The 22,889-nt window shown below is 45.0% G+C and overlaps 1 protein-coding gene across 10 annotated transcripts in view; it reads right to left on the bottom strand.

The window, feature by feature from the left end:
• SIRT1 (sirtuin 1) overlaps window positions 1–22,889 on the bottom strand; it is a 355,375-nt gene that overhangs the window by 99,785 nt on the left and 232,701 nt on the right. For all 10 annotated transcript variants that reach the window (XM_075613008.1, XM_075613016.1, XM_075613009.1 and 7 more), the window contains one exon: window positions 22,641–22,788. In XM_075613008.1, coding sequence (XP_075469123.1) covers window positions 22,641–22,788 — 148 coding nt within the window. The remainder of the gene's footprint in view (window positions 1–22,640; window positions 22,789–22,889) is intronic.

The following is a 22,889-nucleotide window of genomic DNA, read 5'->3' as shown; positions in this document are numbered from 1 at the left end:
ACAAAGATATATAAACTGTGGTCAACCCTATATCCATTGTCTTCTGATACCATCTTGATTGTTACCTGATTGCTGGAGAATTGCTACTTGATACTTCTCATTCCCCACCCCCAAGTAAGTGTTACTTCTTGCCTGTTACTGTACTATATTGCTGTGTTCACCTATTTAAGGAATAAATATACTTTATTATATCCAAGCCTCGTTCAGTTCAACCTAGTTATTTTGTGTATTATTATAGCCTGTCACAAAGCTCCCGTCACACTGATCCCTAAGGTACTCCACTCACGACTTTAGCCCAACCTGAAAAAGTTCCATTTATGACAACCCTCTGTTGTTGTCTGTCCTTTAACCAGTTTTCAATCCAGGTGCATATATTATTACTGAGTCCAATTTTCTTAATTTTGTACACCAACCTCTTGTGTGAAACCGTATCAAAAGCCTTTGCAGAATCTAAGTAGACCACATCAACTGCATTACCCTGGTCTAAATTCCTACTTACCTCCTCAAAGAAACAAATAAGGTTAGTTTGGCAAGATCTACCCTTCATAAATCCATGCTGACTATTACTAATAATTTTGTTTTGCATTAGGTATTCCTGAATATTATCCCGTATTAAACCTTCAAATAGTTTCCCTACTATTGAAGTCAGGCTTACAGGTCTGTAATTTCCCGGCTGTGATCTACTGCACCGACACACTTTATTCGAGCAAATACCCAGTATGTACCTGGCAGATACCTGGAATGCATCGCTCCTCACCTCTGACAAGCCCCGTTGCGTTTGCCTTCCCAGCCTGGGTTCATGCCTGGCTGACGGGTGGCTGATCTGTTAAATGATAATGATTAGGATTTAATAGGCTGCAATGCTTCGCGTGTCTACCAGATGGCATAAATTCATGAATTGTATTCCAGTATATATATATATATATATATATATATATATACTGTGCAGTATTGCAGCCAGCGGGAATAAAATGCTTCAATCCCTGCTTGGAAAATACCTCAATGCACTCGGGCAGAAAACAGTCACAAACCTCAATACACCCGGGTATACCCGAATTCGTGGGACTAGCCGAGCTCGAATAAAGTGTGTCGCCAGTGTAGCTCCCTTTTTAAATATAGGCACCACATCTGCTTTACGCCATGTGGTACTGAGTCTGTGGAAATGGAGTCCTTGAATATTAAATATAATGGTTTGGCTATTACTGAGCTTAACTCCTTGGGAACTCTTGAATGTGTGCCATCGGGGCCAGGTGCCTTATTTACTTTAATTTTTTCAAGTCGCTTATGAACTTCTTCCTCAGTTAACCAATTGTTCCTTAATATGGAGGTTGTGGCTTCATCCTGCGGCACTACTATTGAACTTGATTTTTCCCTGGTAAACACAGAGGCAAAGAATTTGTTTAATACCTCTGCTTTTTCCTTATCTCCAATAATCTGCCTACTCAACTCACACTGAAAGGGTCCTATATTTTCTTTTCTCATTTTTTTGTTATTAAGGTACTTAAAGAACTTTTTAGGGTTGACCTTACTTTCTATTGCAATCCTTTCTTCATTATCCATTTTTGCAAATTTGATTGCCCTTTTGCAATTTTTGTTACATTCCTTATAATTCTGATACGATGTCTCCGTCCCTTCTGAGTTAAAGAATCTAAATGCCTTCCTCTTCTTGTCCATTTCCTCCCCTACCTGTTTATTTAGCCACATTGGTTTTGACTTATTTCTTTTATACTTATTACCCAAGGGCATAAACTGATAAGTGTGCATTTCTATCAATGTTTTAAAGACTGCCCATTTATCTTCTACATTTATCCCTGCAAAAACATCATCCTATTGTATTACTACTAGATTAGACCTCAGTTTATTAAAATCTGCCTGTGGCAGGACGGCCTTTAGCCGAGGTCAGGGAACAGTCCACACGTGTAGTTTCAGAATAAATGAAAACGTTCAGTGGCTTTATTTCTCCACAGCAACATAACATGCGGGTACACTGTCCCTTTAAACAAAGCAAATCCTGCTCCCCATTGGGAGAAACTGACAAACACAGCAGGCCTATCTAGCAGGCTGGCTGGCTAAACCATAACCAAACCGTAAGAGTCTTTTAAGCAGTCAGAAAAACAAAGGAAAAAGTCTTACTTTGGTTGCAGTAAGTAGTGTGCTGTATCCGTCTGGCTAGCAGCACATATATCCATGTGCTCTGGTCTGAGAGAGCCAGCTACTGCCAGTAACAAGATCCTTTTCTACCTTGCTGGCTCTCAGGTGTCAGCTTACATCCTGATTACCTAACTTCCACCTGAGTTAACCCTTATGAGTGCTGGATGAAGCACTCAGACATATGTCTCCCAGGCATAACTGATAGGAGTTGACTTCACTCTGTCACATACCTCCCCTGTTTGTGTGTGGCTAGTGTCCCACACGGCTGAAGCCCGACCCTCCACTCCTTCTCTTGACAAAAAAATCAGCATTTCCATGGTCCTTTCAAGGTCTATGCTGAATATCAAAAGAGAAGGGTTGGAGGGCCATATACCACCTGGTCAACCTTGAGTTTGCGTCCTTCATGGTGTTTAACCACTTCAGGGGCGTATGGTCAGTGACCAGGGTGAAGTGTACTCCGGCGACATAATGTCTCAAGGCCTCAATTGCCCATTTTACAGCGAGGCACTCCTTCTCAATGACGGAATATCTCACTTCCCTTGGAAACAGCTTCCGGCTGATGAACAGTATGGGGTGTTCAACACCATTCAAATTGCTGGGACAGCACTGCTCCTAGTCCTACCTCTGAGGCATCCGTCTGGATGATGAAGGGCTCTTTAAAATCTCGGCTCCGAAGAGCGGGGCCCTCTGACAGGCACTTTTTAAGCATGTCAGAGGCGTCTTGGTACTCCCAAGACCATTTAACTTGGGTCGGGGCACTCTTTTTTTGTCAGATCTGTTAGGGGTGTAGAAATTTCTGAAAAATTGGGGATAAACCGCTTGTAATACCCTGCTAACCCCAAAAGGGCGCGGACCTGTGTCTTTGTCTGTGGGGTGGGGACTTCCTTTATGGCGGCTACCTTGCTAGTTAGTGGCCTTACTATCCCTCCCCCAACGGCATAGCCCAAGTATTTTGTAGTGGATTTACCCAGGGCACATTTTTTTGGATTTGCAGTGAGCCCTGCTTCTCTTAAGGACATTAGGCCTGCCCTTAACCTTTTTATATGAGACTGCCAGTGTCTGCTATAGATGACAATATCATCCAAGTAGGCCGCGGCATATGCCCTATGGGGTCGTAGTACCTTGTCCATTAACCTTTGGAATGTGGCTGGAGCCCCATGTAACCCAAATGGCATAGTGACGAATTGGTATAAACCGAGAGGGGTGGCGAAGGCAGTTTTGCATTTGGATTCTTCCGCTAGAGCTAACTGCCAATATCCTTTCGTGAGATCTAGGGTGGAGATATACTCTGCTTTACCAAGCGAGTCAAGCAATTCATCCACCCTAGGCATTGGGTATGCATCAAATCTGGATGCAGCATTTACCTTTCGCAGATCCACGCAAAACCTCACCTTCCCATCTGGTTTAGGGACCAACACTATAGGGCTACACCATTCGCTGTGGGACTCCTCGATCACGCCCAATTCCAACATGTCTATTATCTCCCTCTCTACCAGGTCTTTTCAGCCCTCTGGCAATCTATAGGGACGGGACCGTACTTTTACGCCAGGTTCTGTCTCAATCCTATGGGATACTAAATCAGTCTGCCCTGGCAGCTCAGAAAAAACATCTGGGAACTGGTCACATAATTCTAGTAGGTCTGACCTTTGTTCCGTTGTTTACTGCCCTCCCATGGGAACCTGATGGTCATTGTACGTACTACCCTTTGGAAGCTGTGGACCCAAATCCGTCTCTCCTTCCTGAGGGTGGATGAACAGCGATCTCATCGTTTTCCAGGGTTTCAGGAGGTTCACGTGGTAGATTTGTTTACCCTTCCTGGACCCTGGTTGAGAGATCTCATAGTTCACCTCCCCGGTGCGGCGGAGAACTTGGAAAGGACCCTGCCACTTCGCAAGGAGTTTACTCTCTGATGTCGGTAGTAGTAGCATCACTTGGTCCCCAGGTTGGAAGACCCTCAAGCGAGCATTTTGGATGTACTGCCTCTCCTGGCGTTCTTGAGCAGATTTGAGGTTTTCCTTAGCAAACCGACCTATCATGTCTAGGTGGTTTCTAAGGTCTATGACATACTGAAGGTTATTCTTGGAGGGGGAGGGCTCCTCCTCCCAGGATTTCTTCAGTAGGTCGAGAATACCCCGAGGTTGGCGTCCATATAGGAGCTCAAACGGGGAGAAGCCTGTGTATGATTGGGGAACTTCTCGTACCGCAAACAACAGGAAAGGGAGAAGTTCATCCCAAGCTCGCTTTTCAGTGTCCACAAACTTACTAAGTATGGTTTTTAAAGTACGGTTAAACCTCTCTACCAATCCATCAGTCTGAGGATGGTAGACTGAGGTCCGGACGGATTTTACCTCCAATAACTTCAGGACATCCTGCATTAACTTTGCCATGAAATTTGTTCCCTGGTCAGTTAACATTACTTGGGGAAGTCCTACCCTAGAGAACAGTTCTAACAGCATGTGAGCAACCTGTTTAGCAGTGGCTGATCTCAGAGGGTAGGCCTCAGGATATCTGGTGGCATAATCTACAACGAGTATAAAGTTATGACCCTTCGCAGAGGGTTCTAAAGGTCCGACCAGATCTACTCCAATTCTCTCAAATGGGACGGCTACCAAGGGCAGAGGGACCAAGGGAGCCGGCTTCTGTCCTTTTTAGCTAGTTAACTGGCATTCAGGACATATCTCACATAGTTTCATGATGTCACCATGTATGCCTGGCCAGTAACACCGGGACGAGATGCGGTCCTTGGTCTTATCTCTGCCCAAATGACCACCCCATGGGAGAGTATGGGCTAGGGTGAACACTGTTTTAATCAACCCTTTAGGGACTAGCATCTGTCGAATGACCTCCCCTGTTTGTGTAACCTTATTCACACGATATAGGATGTCATTCAACAGTTCAAAACGTGGAAACACTTTTACACCTTGTTCATCCATTATCTTGTTGTTGACCTGTACCACCTTCTCATATTGTCTAGCCAGAGCTGGGTCCTCCCTCTGCCTCTGACGGAAGTCAGGAAGATCCAGGTCGGGCAAAATTCCCGTATCTATCTGTTCCCCACCCTGGTCATCCCCGGCCATGACCTGCAGTCCTTTGGGCTGACTAATGTTACCAAGAGTCCCAGCCTTTCTTAACCAGTCCTCTTTTTCCGCACGTCTCTGTTTACGTGTCTTTGGGACGTGGTGTCTACGGGGGAAAATCTCTGGGGAAAAAGGACACAAGTCCCTGGGCTTCTCCGGCACCAGAGAAGTAGGCTCCGTAGGAGTAGGGGCCAAGAATGTTTCGAAGTAGGGCCAGTCTCGGCCAAGTAGAACAGGAGCAGGAAGCCAGGGAGCAACTCCCACTAGTAGGCTAGCCTCTTGATCCTTTATATGCAGTAGAACGTTCGCCGTCGGGTATCTCTTTGTATCCCCATGGATACATTCGATATTCCAAGGAGAGTCATAAGATAGTCTGTTGCTTGGAATTAGGCCCTCTAAGATCAGGGTTTTTCCAGATCCCGAGTCCAGCATGCTTTTACTTTTTTTCCCTCCAGAGATGCTGGGACTAACCACAGATTGTGGTCCCCTCGGAGACAAGCTGTGGCAGTGGTTCTGCCATATGAACAGTCCATCTCATCATCTCCTGAGTCCGCAAACTCGGTCGTCAGCGGAAGCTCTCGACAGGGCTCGTGTTTGGACCTCTCCGCTGTTGGATGGGATCCTCCCTTCTGGTTGGTGGGGTTATTCTCTCCACCGGATGGGTGACAGGAGTCCAGGTTCTCGGGGAATACTGCGGGTGGCGGCCTCCCTTGAGTGATCCAATGGCCTTGGACCCGGGACGGGCGTCTCTGCGGGAGTTTGTACCAGGAACCCTCCGAGATGGGAAAGGGTCTTCCGATCGGGTTGACTGGATCTCCCGAGCTGGCGGGTTGTAGACCCTTCGATTGTCTGCTCTCCTGCCTCTAGCATCACCGGAAGCAACTGGTGTTTGCACAGACCGTTCCCAGCTATCCTGTTGGGTGTCGTCGCCAAGGAAGTTTTCCACCAAGCGGACCGCTGAATCCAGGGAAAATGCAACGTGTCTTTTTACCCAGGAGCGGGAGGAGGGGGGCAGTATCTGTATGAACTGCTCGAGCACAAACTGTTCAAGGATCTCTGCCTGGGTATGCTTCTCCGGTTGTATCCACATGGTACATAAGTCTACTAAGCGGTGGGCTACGACCCGGGGTCTGTCTCGGTTTGTATATTTGACTGTCCGGAACCGCTGACGGTAGGTCTCTGGAGTAAGGCCTAGGCGATCCAGAATAGCAGCCTTTAGTTGCTGATAGTCCATGGCCTCATCTGCTGGAAGAGCCTGGTAGGCTGCCTGAGCTTCTCCTATGAGGAGTGGAGCTAGAGTCGTTACCCAGCGATCAACTGTCCAGCCATGGGCCGTGGCTACCCTTTCAAAAGTGAGGAGAAATGCCTCTGGGTCTTCGGTTGGCTTAATTTTATGCAGCATCACCGGTGGGTTATTTGGAATCTCTGGTCTGCCTGGGGCTCAGCCTTCGACCAGCAGTTGGAGTAGCTTTTCCTCTCGCCTGGCCTGTTGCTCATCTTGCTCGGCTTGTCGCTCTGCTTGCTTGGCCTGCCATTCTATTTGCTGGGCCTGTTGCTCAGCTTGTTTCTCTGCTAGCTGGAGCTGTTGCTCAAGGAACTGAGGAAAAAACTTCTCCATTTTTTTTGGGTGGCCCTTCACATATAGAGGCCGTCCGACATCCCACTTCTGACACCACCTGTGACAGGACGGCCTGTAGCCGAGGTCAGGGAACAGTCCACACGTGTAGTTTCAGGATAAATGAAAACGTTCAGTGGCTTTATTTCTCCACAGCAACATAACATGCGGGTACACTGTCCCTTTAAACAAAGCAAATCCTGCTCCCCATTGGGAGAAACTGACTAACACAGCAGGCCTATCTAGCAGGCTGGCTGGCTGGCTAAACCATAACCAAACCGTAAGAATCTTTTAAGCAGTCAAAAAAACAAAGGAAAAAGTCTTACTTTGGTTGCAGTAAGTAGTGTGCTGTATCCGTCTGGCTAGCAGCACATATATCCGTGTGCTCTGGTCTGAGAGAGCCAGCTGCTGCCAGTAACAAGATCCTTTTCTACCTTGCTGGCTCTCAGGTGTCAGCGTACATCCTGATTACCTAACATCCACCTGAGTTAACCCTTATGAGTGCTGGATGAAGCACTCAGACATATGTCTCCCAGGCATAACTGATAGGAGTTGACTTCACTCTGTCACACTGCCTTTCTAAAGTTTAAAGTCTTTGTTGAACCCAAGAAATCTATTTTTTGATAATTTATTTCAAATAAGACCATGTTATGATCACTGTTAACAAATATTCAAGTCCTGGAACATTTGGGTATTACTTCTACATTGTTTGATATGACCAAATCCAGAACTGCCCCTCTCCTGGTTGGTTCCTCAATAATTTGGGTCATATAATTATCTTTAAAAATCCCCAAAAACCTGTTTCCTTTTGTTGTAACGCAAATCTCATTGCCCCAGTTTATGTCTGGATAATCAAAATCCCCCATTATGCAAACATGACCCAGTTTTGATACCTTTTCCATTTGCAAAAGTATTTTAGCTTCCTCAATCTCACAGATATTTGGTGGTTTATAGCATATTCCCACAAACATTTTCTTAATACTTTTACCTCCACTGCTAATTTCTATCCACAAGGTCTCTACATTTTCATCATTCCCTTCATACACATCATCCCTTATAATAGGTTTTAGATCTGGTTTAACATATAAACATACTCCACCTCCCCTTCTATTAGTTTGATCCTTCCGAAAAAGGGAATAACCCTCTAAATTAACTGTCCAGTCATGAGTTTCATCCCACCATGTTTCAGTAATGCCTATGATATACTGCTCCCTTGCAGCTATTAATTCAAGCTCCCCCATTTTATCTCTCAGGCTTCTTGCATTAGCAAGCATGCATTTAAGTTTTTTATAAATCATTTTATTATAAATCATTCTTCCTGGTAAGGTACAGGTTATTAAGAATTTATTTTAGTGTTAGGACCCTTGAGACATGGTCGGCCTTGGAGGGGCTCAAGGGCTTAGAACACTTTTGCCAAAGAGTTAAACTAAGACCATTTTATTCCAAAGATATATATCTATCTATATATATCTATATATATGCACTGTACTGTGTATATGTGTCATTGGATGTAGCATTGGGCTCTGTCTGTGTTTCATGTTCTGTCTCTGGTTTTAAAGATGTAGTACCATTCTAACAAAATGTTATGTATGTTCTCTTTTGTAACCATACATATAGGTTTTGCCCACATTGTCTCACATATCCTCCCAGTCCTCCTTTGTTATTTCAGTCTGGAAGCCCAGAGTCGACTGGCCCATATATTTATGGTTTGGGGTATCTTTCTTAAGAATTAGCCCCTGGTATAGGGATGATATCAAACCTTTTTGGTATTTTTTTGTTTTACATATATCCTCAAATCGTGTATATCTAGAAAATTCCTCATCATGGATGCCCTGGCTCACAAAATGTCAGACTTGCATATCCCTGAATAGCTCAATTTGGGGCAGACCATACTTTCTCATCAATTCCTCAAAATACATTAGTTTATCCTTTTCAAATAAATCTCCAGCCTTCAGAATTCCTCTCTGTTTCTAAACCTCAAAACCATGACCCTGAAAGCCGGGGTAAACCCTGGATTACTGAACAGAGGCGCGAACCTAGAGGGGGTCTACACAACCCTATAATTCTTTTTTGCCATCTGCCATATTTTCAATGTAAATCCAATTACTGTCTTTTCCAACTGCCTCCCGGCTCTCATCCCAGATCTAGACGTAAGTCCAATCGGGTGTGTTTTATTTGCCCATTACTGTACTGTATGTGTTGGAGATGGTGGTGGTGGGGGGGGGGGGGGGTTGTTGGGGGTAGAGGGGGTGGGTAGTAGGGTGTTTATTTCTGATGTCATGTACCCGGCTTTCTTCACTCTGCCCCATTTTTTTTGGTGGTTGGCCCGCCCCTGATCGCTACAGCCATTCATTTCCCCTCCTATTGGAGGTGGTATGTGGAGGATGATGTCGATCGGAGCCATGTTGCTCCCGGCTATGGCGGTGCTGAGTGAGGTTGTTGGCACCAATGGTATATGCAGTGGGTCCTTCACACTGTAGGTGGCGCTGCTACCAACGGGTAGAATGTATTCCAGCTCTTCCAGACAGTTTGGTATAATGCTAGAGGCACACGCGCGTGAACGCCGCATCACTTTCGGTTCCATCAGAAACTGGATGTCCGTTTGTGTATAAAGCAGGGGAGACCATAAGGGATCTGTATACACTCTTTGACAAAGGGCGAGATAGGCCCAAAACGCGTCCGAGTTCTCTGTCCCATGTCATCCCTTTAATAAATTGATTTTACTGAATTTTTGATGTGCTGAACTCCATTTTTCCCACGCTGTGCACCGCTTTTTTCCTCCTTGGAATCCACAACTATCAACCTCGTTGCTGGAAGCACACTTTGGAGTCAAGAATTTCAACGATCTAGTGAGTACTACTTACAGTTGCTCTTGGGGGTTATTTTTTTCATGCTCCTACACCATGATCAATGTCTATTATACAATGTACACACTAAGTAGTATCTCCCATAAGTGGGTTGGTGAACAGGTAAGAGCTGCCTTACAGGCTGTCTTTCCCCATTAACCTTAAATCACACTTGGAGTAAAGCCTCCGTGTTGGCTTCTACTAAATTCTGAGTGTGAGCTTTCATAATAAGTTATTTATGTGATCTACTGCACCGACACACTTTATTCGAGCAAATACCCAGTATGTACCTGGCAGATACCTGGAATGCGCCGCTCCTCACCTCTGACAAGCCCCGTTGTGTTTGCCTTCCCAGCCTGGGTTCATGCCTGGCTGACGGGTGGCTGATCTGTTAAATGATAATGATTAGGATTTAATAGGCTGCAATGCTTCGCGTGTCTACCAGATGGCATAAATTCATGAATTGTAATGTAGTATATATATATATATATATATATATATATATATATATATATATATATACTGTGCAGTATTGCAGCCAGCGGGAATAAAATGCTTCAATCCCTGCCTGGAAAATACCTCAATGCACTCGGGCAGAAAACAGTCACAAACCTCAATACACCCGGGTATACCCGAATTCGTAGGACTAGCCGAGCTCGAATAAAGTGTGTCGCCAGTGTACATCAAGCATGTCAAACTCAAAGGCTAACACGGGCCAAATAAACAAGGTTTAAGTTTATGTGGGCCGCAAAAAAACAAAACCTTCAATTTTCATAGAAACTTAGGTTTATTTCAAAAAGTACAGTATAAAAAAAAAAGAACGATAAAATTAATGTTTTTTCCTGACACTTGGCATGACCGACTCTCCCTCCCCGACCGACTCTCCCTCCCCGACCGACTCTCCCTCTCCGACCGACTCTCCCTCCCCGACCGACTCTCCCTCCCCGACCGACTCTCCCTCCCCGACCGACTCTCCCTCCCCGACCGACTCTCCCTCCCCGACCGAATCTCCCTCCCCGACCGACTCTCTCTCCCCGACCGACTCTCTCTCCGACTGACTCTCTCACAGACACACACACACACATACACTCAAACTCACACACACTCCAGGCACACACAGACACACCCACAGACACACACACACACACACACACTCACATACAGACACACACACACACAGACACATACACACACACAGACACACACACGGGGGAAATCGGAACGGAATCGGAGTGGGGGGATCGGAGCGGGGGGGGGAATCGAAGCGGAATCGGAACGGGAGCGGGGGGATCGGAGCAGGGGGGGATCGGAGCAGAATCGGAACGGGGGGGGGGTCGGAACGGAATCAAAGCAGGGGGGTGCGGAATCGGAACGGAATCTGAGCAGGAGGGCAAGGGTGAAGCAAAGCAGGCATGGAGCAGTACCAACCTAACTTGCTCTATGCAGCAGGAAGAGGCGGGCCTGGCTTTGCAAGCTCAGAAAGGGCTTGCTGCGGGCCAAAAAAAAAATTCTGGCAGCGTGCCAACACGCGCCAGCAAATCAGGAGAGGGGGGGGGGGGGGTTCCCTTTGCAGAGAGCGCGCGTTGCCTGGCACATTGCGAGCTGGGCTGCAAAAATAATCGTTGTGAGCCGCATGCGGGCCGCGAGTTTGACATGCTTGATCTACATCATCTACGTAGACTGCATGAATCTTCTCAATTACCACAAAGTATATTCTACTGTTTGACTCCATCAATGGGACGTTATATGTATATACAAGTTACCTTTGCTACAGTATTACTCTGTAGCACCGGTCTTTGGACTGTTGAGTCCAGTTTATCTCTTCTGGGTTTGTTTAGTCACCTGCAGAACAGTCAATTCTGTAAATAGTTTACTTACCTTGGTTCCAATGACATGTCTCCATGGCAACTGGCGTCAAATGACGTCGCAGGGTCATGTGACGTCCCGTTGCTATGGCAATGTGACATCACACGACCCTGCAACGTTATTTAACACCGGGGCCGTGCGGGAGGAGGGGGCGCGAGCCGGGGGGGAGAGACAGGGGGGCACATGAAAATAAGTTTGCGCACCCCTGCTCTATCATGCAACCTTTAAGATCCCTAGTGACCCTAAAACAACATGGGAGAGGGACCTTAACATAACTATAGAAGGAAACTTGGCGGGATATTTGGGAAGCAGCAGGTTAAAAACTCCACGTGTGCAGTGATTAAGGAAAATGTATATACAATTCTGTATCGTTGGTACTACACTCCGGTGAAGCTAAATTCCATCCAAGTGTTTCTTTTCTTGGGGTTGAGGAGGAGCGCTGGATCTCGTGATATGTAAAAGAATATAAATATATATAGTGCAGATGGTAATTCACTGCTTTAAACGATGTAAAACATAAGAAATGAACTCACAAAAATCGTATAAAATCACTGCATGTCAGAGATCCTTCTCTCTCTGACTGGAGCCCTTTATGTTACTGGAGTCTTTATCCTCTCAGTGAAGTGGGTGATATGAAAATAAAGAAAACCACAAATAGTGCAAATAGTATGAATTATACAAATGTATTATGCACAGATAATCAGGAAACTCACATTTTCCATTATAAAGTTGGGTGGTGGAGAGAACCGCCGATAGAAGCAGGCTGCTGTTCGGTGCTTCACTTTCCCCTCACAGTGTAGTTCAATGCCAATCTATGCCGTCGCGTCACTTCCGGTTTCGCGTCACGGGTGAGGGCGGGAAGCCAGAATGAGAGTAATCTTAGCAGTGGTTTGCCAGTCCTTCCAGGCGCAGAATCTCTCTAACTCTACGCGTTTCGAAGCTGTTGCGAAACGCGTAGAGTTAGAGAGATTCTGCGCCTGGAAGGACTGGCAAACCACTGCTAAGATTACTCCCATTCTGGCTTCCCGCCCTCACCCGTGACGCGAAACCGGAAGTTACGCGACGGCATAGATTGGCATTGAACTACACCGTGAGGGGAAAGTGAAGCACCGAACAGCAGCCTGCTTCTATCGGCGGTTCTCTCCACCACCCAACTTTATAATGGAAAATGTGAGTTTCCTGATTATCTGTGCATAATACATTTGTATAATTCATACTATTTGCACTATTTGTGGTTTTCTTTATTTTCATATCACCCACTTCACTGAGAGGATAAAGACTCCAGTAACATAAAGGGCTCCAGTCAGAGAGAGAAGGATCTCTGACATGCAGTGATTTTATACGATTTTTGTGAGTTCATTTCTTATGTTTTACATCGTTTAAAGCAGTGAATTACCATCTGCACTATATATATTTATATTCTTTTACATATCACGAGATCCAGCGCTCCTCCTCAACCCCAAGAAAAGAATACTTCACATCCTGGGATTAGGAACGATCCCATCAGAGGAAGTTGAGCTGCTGCTGTACACTGTTTTTATTTTTAATTTTTTAACACTATATGGTGATAGGTTTATTGTGTGTACTTAAGGTTTGTCACTTATCACACTAATTACTCTATTATTGTTTAGGAAGCGCCCAGTCCATCCATTTCCCCCACTCCCTCACCCACTGTTACCTATCCAAGTGTTTCGCCTATGTGTTGGAGGGAGTGTGGCAGTCAGGGCTCCATCCTGCATATCCGGTGGGAATGTCCTAAAATAAAACCCCTATGGGACAAAATTCTCCAATTGGCAGAGGTGGTGTCTGGTTTCTGTATTCATAGAAACCCCCTCTGTGATTCTGGGGGCGCCAATTCCTAATTTAAGCAACCTCGAGTCAAAATTAATCACTCATATCTTTAACGCAACAAGAGGCTCCATGGCTCGCTTGTGGAAACATAAAACCCTGCCCCTTTCTTGTGTGTTTGTAATAAAATATGGGATGTGGCATATCTCGAGAGATTGTCGGCTTATCTCCAAGACTCCACCAATAGAAGTATTGATACCTGGGAGCCCTGGTTTACACACTTTAACCAGCAAATAAGATTATAGGTGAGGCATGGATCTACCGGAGTCATAATGCTGAAGGAATATATATGAATATTAATAGTAGCGCTATATGTTTTGTATTTGTCTTAAAACCAGCATTCTCCCCTTTCCCCCCCAATACTATCTAACCCCCATTTTATTTTTTTCTGTAAAATGCGTTATGTGATACTTGTCAAATACCTTGTGAATCGGTCATGAAAATGAAAAATAAAAAGTAACATTTCGGAAGAGGAGTCCCTGCTCCGAAGAGCTTACCATCTAATTGAATTGTATGTAATTGTTCTTCCTGCCTCTCGATAATCTTACATTTTATTTATAGAAATGTTTTACGAGTTACCTCTCATTTTCAAGAATGTCCTGAACCAGGAGTTAGGATGACAATACAGGGTTACATTAAATTAACAGAGGTTATACATTATATTTAAAGACATTAAATGGACAGTTAAGAGATAATATATGTTATGGGCTTAACAGTTGCAGACAAAATTTAAATGTGAGACAGCTGAAGTCTTGAAAAAAACAACCTGGTGGCGGCTTTCAGTGTCTTTGGTCGATTGTTCCAGCCATGAGGTGCATGGTGAGCAGGAGCGACTGGATTCCTGGTTGAACCTTGTGACAGTGAACAGTCTTTTGGATCTCAGGTGATAAGATCTACATGTTGTAGTGGTGAAGAGCTTGGTCAGATAGCTAGGTAGCTTGCCCAGAAAGTATTTAACGGCAAGACAGGAAAAATGTACTTTGCGTCTGGAATCAAGTGTTATCCAATCTAGTTATTTCAGCATTTCACAGTGCTGTGTGTTGTAGTTACAAAGCAGTATATTTAGTTGTAGAGGGTGTCAAATTTTTTAAGGTAAGTTTGGGGTGCCGTACAATAAACTATGTCCACATAGTCTATAATTGGCATTAGCATCTGCTGTGCAATCCATTTTCTGACAAGAGCGCTTAGGGAGGATTTGTTCTCAAAACGTACACCTAGCTTGGCATAGCGTTTGGATGTCAGAGTATCAATATGCAACCCAAATGTTAAATGGGAGTCAAATCACATGCTCACATATTTCAAATTAGTGGTAAGCTTCTACCCCAATATCTCCCAGGTGGCTCGCTACGCGCTCGAATTCCCCACTGTAGCCTCTGAGACTGGCTGAAACAACGAGGCTCTGTCATCAGTATTCTGGCAAGGATTGTCAGCGGGTCTCAAAGACGAGTTGGCTTCCCAGGAACGTCAAGGAGGACTCAAAAATCTCGTGGCCTTATGCATCCGAATGGATCAGCGCTTCCAGGAGAGAAGGATGGAGAGGGGTAGGCACCAACGTGGTGCACACTTTCCTTTCTCACCCGGCAGGATCCGTGTCTTCCGTGGCTTCAACACTGGACGAACCTATGCAACTAGGAGGCACCCGCCTATCGATAGGCAGCGCAGACGTCGTGCAGGCTTATGCCTATACTGCGGTAATAGCCGACATTTGGTGGCCACTTGCCCATTGAAGTCGGGAAACGCCACAGCCCAGTGAGAGTCAGGAGGATCACGGTGGGCACCGCATCCTCACCCCTTCCCAAACCTTTTAGGATCTACGTTCCTATCACCTTATCCGGGCCAGGTAGGAACTTCAACGATCAGGGGTTCGTAGAAAGACACCAAATACCCCAGATATGCAAGGATCACTGTAGAGGGAGAAAGGGGGTGGCCCGGTATTAAAGGGGTTGCACCCCATATGGCCATCCCCTGACCTCACCAGAGAGACAAGAGGTTAACTGGACTGCGGTCCAGGGATGAGGTTTGCACCTTGTTGTACCTTGAAAATGTATGTTCCCCTGTTTCATTATAAGCAGGTATTTTAATGTTTTAAAGTGCATTTCTGTATCTCCAGTTCTGGAGATCGCAGAGAGTTCATATTTGGCCAATATGTGGAGTCACTGTAGGCATTAAAAACTGGCAAAGGTCGACCCACTGAGCCCACCAGAATGGAATTTATTAATATGTGTAGATATTAAAGTGTATATGTATTTTATTTTGGGTCTGTTCTGAAAATGCAGACGCCATTTGCTAGGCTAATAAGTCCTGAAGGGCAAACGGCTGAGTAGCCTAAGCACAGTGATCAAAAAGTAACTGCCTTGATTGTTACCCAATGTCTAGGGATTAAGTATTAGTCAATCAACAAACTCTGGCAGTCTAATTGTTGCCTGAGGGCATGGGTTAGTCTGTTAGTCTGTGTCTCCACGTTAGATAATTATTCACCAATAGGCTGTGTTCAATGTTAAGAATAGGGTTGCACAGGTATATAAACTGTGTCAACCCTACAGTTTTTAGTTGAGCTTCTGATACCATTTTGAAAGTCACTGGATTGATGGAGTTCTGCTGGTGTTCTGCTTCTGATTCCATCTTGAAGGTCACTGGACTGTTGGAGAATTGCTATTGGATACTTCTCCATCCCCCAACCCTGAGTAAGTGTTACCCTCTTGTCTGTTAATTGTACTATATTGATATGTTCACCTTATTTAAGGAATAAATTATATTTTATTATATCTAAGCCTCGTTCAGCTCAACCCAGATATTTGGTGTTCATTATATCTTGTCATAAGCTACCGTGACAATCACCCGGTGGGTCTCGAAGCGATAGACGGTCGGCCTCTACAACCCGCCTTCATTTCCTTGCAGACGATACCCATCTCTTTACTGACCAGTGAGGTTCACTCCGAGAGTATACAACTGGACGCCATCTATACCCCATCAGTAGATGTCATAATGGGGCTTCCATGGCTTCAGTTACACAATCCGCGAATCGACTGGAAAGAGACTTTGCCTATCCTCTGGAGTCGCTAATGTCAGAAGGTTTGTCTAATCCTCTCCAAGGGCTTAGTGGGGGTGTCGGTACTTGAACAGTGTACAGTACAACTTCCAGACGCCTATAAGGAATTACTAGATGTCTTCGACAAAGTCCAGGCGAGGAATTTCCGCTGCATTGTTCGTATTACTGTCCTATCGACTTGTTGCCCGGCGCCACCCCACATAGGGGATGCTCTTATCCTCTGTCTCCTCCCGAGACCAAGGCCATGAGACTGTATATTCAAGAAAATCTCCAGAGGGGTTTAATCTGAAAGTCCTCGTCACCCGCTGGCGCGGTGTTCTTTTTTCTGAAGGATGGCTCACGCAGGCCTTGTATTGACTACCGCGGTACTGTAGTGCCGCCGAGTATTCTAAAACAAACCTGGGGCAATCCCCAACAAGACCCAGATACTGAATGGGACGGCCAGGGACCCCTGCTGTGTTAATCCGATGGGCCATTACTCTCTGCAGAAATATCACTGAAATGTTTGCAGCATGTAACCAGCATGTACCTGGTGATAGCCCCTGATTTTCCAAGGCAAGTTTAAGGCAAGTTTTAGAATACTTGTCAGCGCACCTGTATCAATAAGTTAAACAAGAATCATTAACCTCTTCCATTGATATCCGAACTGATCGATAGGCAAGGTGCCACCATTTTTACCAAGTTGGATCTACAAGGGGCCAACAACTTGGTAAGAATTCGTCAAGGAGACGAGTGGAAGACAGCCTTCAACCCTCGCGACAGGCACTACGAGTAACTGGTAATGCCCTTTGACCTCTTCAATGCACCCGCCATGTTCCAGGACTTCGTGAACGAAATCTTCAGGGACCTGCTACACCAACATATAATCGTGTACCTGGACAACATCCTGATCTTTTCCAAATCTATTCAAGAACACCCAGGACATGTGAAACAGGTCCTTCAGAGACTGTGGGGAAATAATCTCTTCACTAAACTGGAGAAATGCCAATTTCACCAGACTTCAACTTCCTTCCTGGGGTATATTATCTCCGACACAGGACTCGCTATGGATCCCGTCAGTCAAAGCAGTCATGACTGGCCGTGTCCACTATCTCTCAAAGCCATAAAAAGATTTCTCAGATTCACAAATTACCGGAGATTCATCTAAAACTTCTCGTCAAGTAGTGGCCCCCATTATGGCTTTAACCCAAAAAGGAGCCAACCCAGCGCATTGGTCCCCCGAAACTACTAGAGACTTTGAAAAATTAAAGGAAGCCTTTTCGTCTGCACCCATCCTGGTAAACCCAGATCCAGGATTACCATTCACGCTTGAAGTAGATGCCTCCGACGTAGGAGCAGGGGCGATACTTTCTCTGAGAAAAAAACCCCCAGGCTCGCTATCGCTGAGAAAAACTACGAAGTAGGGAATCACGAACTCCTCATGATCAAGATTATTTATTAATTTTTTTAATAAAATGTTTTACCAGGAAGTAATACATTGAGAGCTACCTTTCGTTTTCAAGTATGTCCTGTGCATACAGTAGAGTTAAAATGACAAATAATACAGTACATGGTTACAAATACAGTTATATAAATGAACAGGGTATACATTATATACAATACATTGCATGTACAGTTAAAGAAGATGTATATTATCGGCTTATGTAACAGTTACAGACCAGATTAAAATGTGAGACAGCCTTAGTTTGGAAAGAACTTAAACTGGTGGTGGATGCGAGTATCCGGTAGGTTGTTCCAGTTTTGGGGTGCACGGTAATAGGAGGAGCGGCCTGATACCTTGTTGAGCCTTGGGACCATGAACAGTCTTTTGGAGTCAGATCTCAGGTGATAGGTGCTGCATGTGGTAGGGGTGAGGAGTTTGTTCAGGTAGCTGGGTAGCTTGCCCAGAAAGTATTTGAAGGCAAGACAGGAAAGGTCAACTTTGCGCCTAGGCTCTAGTGATGACCAATCTAGTTCTTTGAGCATTTCGCAGTGATGTGTGTTATAGTTGCATTGGAGAACAAAACGACAAATTGAGTTGTAGAGGGTGTCAAGTTTGCTAAGGTGGGTTTGAGGTGCCAAGCCATATACTATGTCTCCATAGTCAATAATTGGCATTAGTATCTGCTGTGCGATACGTTTTCTGACCAGGAGACTTAGGGAGGATTTGTTCCTGTAGAGTACCCCTAGTTTGGCATAGGTCTTGGTTGTCAGGGTATTAATGTGCATCCCGAATGTTAAGTGGGAGTCAAACCATATGCCCAGGTATTTAAAACTAGTAACAGGAGTTAGCGTGGTGTTAGCGTTGGTTCTGATCTTGAGCTCAGTCACTGGAAGCTTTAAAAATTTAGTCTTGGTCCCAAATACCATTCTTGCAGTCTTATCAGTGTTTAAAAACAGCGATGGCCCAGGAAGAATGGAGACATCTTCGAGGGTAAGGGAAGATGGGGTCACGCTTCCAAAGCGGCTGGTCATCCTGGTACAAGAACGATTGACCTTTTGGAGCGTACCTTCTGGTGGCCAAGTATGCGCAAGCATATCAAGAATTTAGATCAGAATAAGGCGCCTCACAACAGACCATCGAGGCTTCTCCAGCCACTTCCCATCTCAGAACATCCATGGACATCTTTCGATGGACTTCATCGTTGAGCTACCCAGCTCTAAGGAGATGAGTACCACACTGGTGGTTGTGGTTTGCTTTTCAAAACAGGCACACTTCATTCCACTCAAAGGCATACCCAGAGCTCCCAATTTGTCAGAGATCTTCATTAAAGAAATCTTCAGACTCCATGGTACTCTGCAAGTCAGTCTCTGACCGAAGCACACAATTTATTTCCAGATTCTGGAGGGCATTCTGCCAAACTCTGGGCATTTCTCATCCGGGTACCACCCACAGACCAATGGTCAAAAGGAACGAACCAATCAGTCCTTGGAGCAGTTCATCCGCTGTTTTATTTCTGATGCCGAGGACAATTGGGCGAATCTTCTGCCATGGGCGGAGTTTTCGCATAATAACATACTGAACATATCTTCTCAACAATCTCCTTTTTTCATCAATTATGGGTTCAACCCCTCGGCGCTCCCCTCCACAGTCTCCAGATCCGGGGTTCCTGCTGCAGATGACAGAATCCAGCAACTCCAGGATTCTTGGGAGAAGATTCAACTGAATCTGAGACACGCTTTCGCTACACAAAAGAGACAAACCGATCGTCACCGTCGGGAGACTCCTACTTACTCTACTGGACAAAAGGTCTGGATGTCGACTAAAAATATTTGACTCAAGGTCTCTTCACCCAAATTGACACCTCGGTTCATCGGACCTTTCGTCATTATGGAAAGGATCAACCCTGTCACCTACCGTCTTAAACTGCCAACAATGAAGATCCCTTGTGTATTCCACTCATCATTCCTTAAACCCTTTTTACAGAAACCTCAATCCACCATTCGGGACTTGCCCCCTCAACCTAGTCTCGTGGGAGGCCAACAGGAGTTCGAAGGGGGTTTTGGCCCAGAGGAACGTTGAGTGGATACCTCAGGAACAGGTACACGCCTCCAGACTGATCTAAGCCTTCCACCACAAATACCCTTTGAAGCCTTGTATGGGTCGTCCGGAGGTTTCCCCTGAAGAGGGGAGTACTGTTAGGATTGCTGCTAGGCTCCACAAATCTGACCCGGCACCCGGCAGTATCTGCGGCCTGCGCAGACGGGTGCAGCAGCCGAGGAATACAACCATGGAGGCGTACCCCAGGCACTGCGCCACGGTACCTGCGCTCACTGGCGACACGCTCGCCCCGCACTCTACCTACGCACGCACGTCTGCCTATGCTAAGGTATCAGCTCTCACCTGCAGCCAGTCTATTCCCCTCCTATAGGCTCACAGCCTTTGTTTGATGTCACTATCTGCAGTCTCCTGATTGGTTCCCACCTCCTTCATTTACCTTCCTGTTTCCTGTGCACATTGCTGAGCATAAACTAAGGTTTATGTGCTGTGCTCACCGCTTGTGTCTTGCCTGTTTCTTGTACCTTGTCTGACCTCTGTTGTGACCCCTGCTCGTACCTGGACCGGTCTCTTCTGTACCCCTGGACTTCCGCTTGTCATTGGACCTCCGCTCTCCTCTCCACGACCACGGCTTATGGATATCGACTACTCCTCTCTCTCCATCCCAGGACCACAGCAAGTACCACGACATATCCGAACGCTCCTACCCTGACCCGGTTACACGACAGACTTTGCACTCTGGACCTGGTCCCGTGGTTGAAGGGCGGCGGTTATATACATCCCCAGCTCAGCACAGCGGTCTAGTCCAGTTTGTGGTGAGCACACGTGACACTAAGATCGATACATATTGGGATACCGAATAGGTAGGCGTGAATCCAGTTTATAGCGTGTTCCCCTATTCCAGAGAACTGAAGTTTTTTTTTTTTTTTTTTAACAAGATAACATACCTTTGCAAAATCTAGAAATATTGAACCAGTACGTTGTCAAGAGTTCCATTCTACACTGGATCTCATTGCAAAGTTTTAAGAGGGTAGTAACCATAGAGGGTTTTGCCAGATTGGAGCTGGCTAAGGAAATTTGTTGGAGACAGCATTTTAGTCCCCACTTTTGTGTTGTGCTTTGAGAGAAGGGAAGCAGCACACCACAAAAAGTATTCATTGAATGCATTTGCAATGTCAGTGGGATGTCAGAGTAGTATCAACCTTTTCGATATTATATGGTTATTTATGGCTAGAAGGCTGGAATATATTGTTGATGATCTTCCAGATGTTTGCTGGATTTGATGTATTTTGATAGTCTTGTTTTCCTTATGCATGTATTACATAGGCATCTGCAGTTATTTAGCTCCTTGTTAGTGACAGTTACTTTGTATCTTTTCCACAAGGCATCCCTAAAATGGTAAAGCGCAATAAGGTTAGTTGTAACCCATGGAAGGTGGCCCCCTGCACACTTATTCTTTGTAGTGGGGCATGGGTATCAGAGTATGAACACTGCTTGGAAATAATCAAGCACAGAATCAGGGTCAGGTATCAGGTTGATTCTGCACCAAGAGCAGTTAATAAGATCAGCCAGAAACCTTTGTGGGTTAAAGTTTGTAAATGTTCTAGCGAGCAGAACTTTAGGGTTTGACATCCTAACCCCCTCCCCAGGGGTCTAGTACAGTTTATCGCAGCTATTTCCCGGCTGAACAGTTGGTCGTCTGGACATCTTGTCACCGTAGATGACCAGGGACTCAAGCAGCATCTGCCTTTTGCTGCGCCGGACAAAAGCGCTGAGGTGGTAGGGTGGAACCGGGGGTAATGCAGGTGATCCAGTTCAACCGCACCTGAGCTGGGGTGTAATTCAGGAATCCTGTGCTGCCGCATAATGGTCGGGAGTAATGCAGGGGGAGCCCTTGAAGAAATCCAAACCCTTTTAACACATAATATTCTGTCTTTAACTCGTATAAATTAATTTCTTGAAGAAATTCTAACCCATAACCCCAATATTTCAGTGAAAAAATTGCGGCGAATGCGATTTGTCCCACAACAGCTATATGCCGTGGCTCACTGACAGCAGAAAAACAAATGCAGTTAATTCTTCTATTTTGCTCTCCAGCAGTCTCCCTTCTTAATGCTACTGGATGCTTGGTAATAAATATACAATCCCTCTTCATTGCTCTGTTTAGTTGCTATTATTCCCTCTGCCATTCTTTCTGACTACACCTAATCTTAGATTATTATTTTAGATTTTACATCTGTGTTACACATGGAATCTTTTGTAAATTAGTATTATTGCTTGACCAGAGGAAGAGTAAAAATCTTGAAAGCTTGTCGTAAAATATTAATTGTTAGTCCAAATAAAAAAAAAAGGTATCACCTAATATTGAAGTATTCATTTATTTTACACTATTTTTAAAGCAGCAATCCATTCTGATGAACTTTGCTAATTTACATTTTTTCCCCCTTTTGAACTGTTTTTATTCCTACAATCGGAGGCTCTGTTTAGCATTTGAAATAATAAGTTCAGGAGCACAGCCCAGTCTAAAGATCACCATAATAACCTCTGAACCAACAAATAAGAACTTTTTGGGGGGTTTGTTTTTTAAGAAAGAGCAGGGCAGGCTCAGGCTTCTACCAGATACTAGATACTAACAAGCTAAACTCATACTGGATTCTGGGGAAATTGCGGAATATTAAGGTTTGTTGCAAAAAATATTCACAATACTTACCATGACATTGCATAATTCTTTTAATTCCTGCAACTTGTTCCAGTGTGTCTATATTCTGAGTGTAGTTTCTAAGTAGTTTTTCCTCTTTATCCAACATGGCTATAAACTTATGACAAAGAGATGGTTGGAACTGACCTGGATAGATTTCCTGAAGAAAAATGTATGTTTTAGAATTATTTTTTTGTTTCAATCTTTTTTTATTGCATATACAAGGATGTACACATTTTCACAGATCATGGTCCATGGGGG

The sequence above is a fragment of the Ascaphus truei genome, chromosome 8 (assembly GCF_040206685.1).
Source record: "Ascaphus truei isolate aAscTru1 chromosome 8, aAscTru1.hap1, whole genome shotgun sequence".
NCBI classification, from domain to species: domain Eukaryota; kingdom Metazoa; phylum Chordata; class Amphibia; order Anura; family Ascaphidae; genus Ascaphus; species Ascaphus truei.
This window is presented reverse-complemented; position numbering and strand designations above follow the sequence as displayed.